General features: G+C 56.0%; 1 protein-coding gene across 1 annotated transcript; it reads right to left on the bottom strand.

The window, feature by feature from the left end:
* Nucleotides 1-244: 244 nt before the first annotated feature.
* Nucleotides 245-1,138, bottom strand: LOC109177146. The gene has a single exon (XM_019326447.1). It carries the CDS (start codon nucleotides 1,136-1,138, stop codon nucleotides 245-247), a length of 894 nt encoding a protein of 297 aa, XP_019181992.1.
* Nucleotides 1,139-1,749: the final 611 nt, after the last annotated feature.

Here is a 1,749-nt window from a genome sequence, read left to right as displayed (position 1 = left end):
CTTCTTCGCGCCCATATACCGTCCCAATGTACAACTGCCGAGCCCAGGCCTTCCTAGTGTTCGCCGAGTCGCCTCCTTCTGGCCTGCCGACTATCATGTTGATGACCGGCTTCTGACGCCACTGGGCCTCGTCTTCCTCGGTCGCTGGTTGCTTACCGCGACTGCTTTCAGCGGCGACTGCGGGGTCATCGTCTTCCCGGGCCGCCGACCTTCTCCTCCATTGATTAGGAGGCGGGGTCCCTTGTTAGATGATTCCTTCCATGATCTTCTTCAAGTAAAAGCACTCTTCCATGCTACGAGTGTAAGATTTGTGATAACGGCAGTACTTAGAGATCTTACCTGCCTCTTCGTTCGTCACGCGATCGTCAGTCGGCGGGGGTGGAGGTGGAGCGACCGCTTGTACCTCGTGTACCGGGTGTTGAGGAGCCGGTCTATAGGGATGAACGATAGGGTTGTCATAGGGACGCCTAACTTCAGGCCGCCGAGCCACTTCCCGACGTCTTTCCTTGGTTTCCACGCGGGTTCTCTTTCCGCCAGCGGATCCTCCGACCTCACGTTGTCGCTTGTGCTTCATAGCTTGCTCTGTGTTGGCCCGCTTATTAGCCATGTGTATGGCTTCTGCATATCTGGCCGGACGATTATCCTGCAAATCCCGGTATAGCTGCCCGGATCGCAAGGACTCGATGAAGAAGGTGAGTGCGGTCTGGTCCTCGACCTCCTCGATAGACTGGATCTCTTTTTGCCAGCGAGCCAAGTAGGTTTTCAAGGACTCACCTTCATCTTGGTGGACGTTTTCAAGATCCTTTTGTGGTTTGATGTTGGCCGCATAATGACTCATGAAGCGATCGGCCAGCTCCTCAAAATTGTGAATCGATCCTGGAGGCAGCGCCACCAACCACCTTTGTGCCGAGCCCTTTAGCGTGGGCAAGAAGGCGCGACACATTACCAGGTCTCGGACTCCTAAGACCTGCATCTTGGCCTGATAACTTAGCAGATGTTCGCGTGGATCGCCGGATTCGTCGAAAGTGGCCTGCTCCGGGAATTTGAAGTCGCCGGGTACTTTGTAAGACATGATCTCGGAGGAGAATGGCAAAGCGGTGAGCAACGTTTGCCTGGGGGATTTGGTCCTTCCCTCCATTTGTTCCTTCAAATCTCGCACCTCTCGAGCCAATTGGGCCACATCGCCTCTATTGCGAGTATGGTTTCCTGTGGATTCGGTACTTTCGCCGATTTCTAATTCAACTGGTCGGTCGTCATTGCGCGCAAGTCGCTCGGTTCGATGTGCTCGAGTCCTGGTTCTTCTGGTGCGGGTTCTCTCGCGACCGGCTTCTCGATCTCGGGGGCCCGCTGGTGCGCGGCTGGGCTCCCTCTCCCCCAGTCGTTCTCTTGCAGATTGTCGTCCGGCGTTCGGGCCCAGCCTCGAATGGACCGACCGTACTGGTTGACTCTCCGCCCGCCGATTCTCTCGTCTGTCTTCCGGCCTCTAGGAAGGTTGCTGATTGCACGGCATCGGTCAAGAGACAGGCTGCTCCCTCACTCCTCGACTTGCGTCGGCGAAGGCTCGCCCGATCGCATGGAGTTGCTCCGGGGTGAGGGGTATCATGGGCGGCTGCCGGTTTACCGGTGCCGTTTCGTTTTCTTGACTTTGGGGGTTTTGTTAGTTTAATTGCTCTCTCAAATCTGCTTCCACTCCATTATCGCGGTTATTCGTCTAGCCTCGTCCTTCCGACATGCCGTGATGTTTTCTCG

Source organism: Ipomoea nil, unplaced genomic scaffold (genome assembly GCF_001879475.1).
Source record: "Ipomoea nil cultivar Tokyo-kokei standard unplaced genomic scaffold, Asagao_1.1 scaffold0800, whole genome shotgun sequence".
NCBI classification, from domain to species: domain Eukaryota; kingdom Viridiplantae; phylum Streptophyta; class Magnoliopsida; order Solanales; family Convolvulaceae; genus Ipomoea; species Ipomoea nil.
Note: the sequence above shows the minus strand (reverse complement) of the source record. Positions and strands in the feature narration are given on the sequence as shown.

Excerpts from the sequence above, each read along its gene's own strand:
- LOC109177146 (XM_019326447.1), bottom strand. The coding sequence starts at position 1,138 with ATGGAGGGAAGGACCAAATCCCCCAGGCAAACGTTGCTCACCGCTTTG.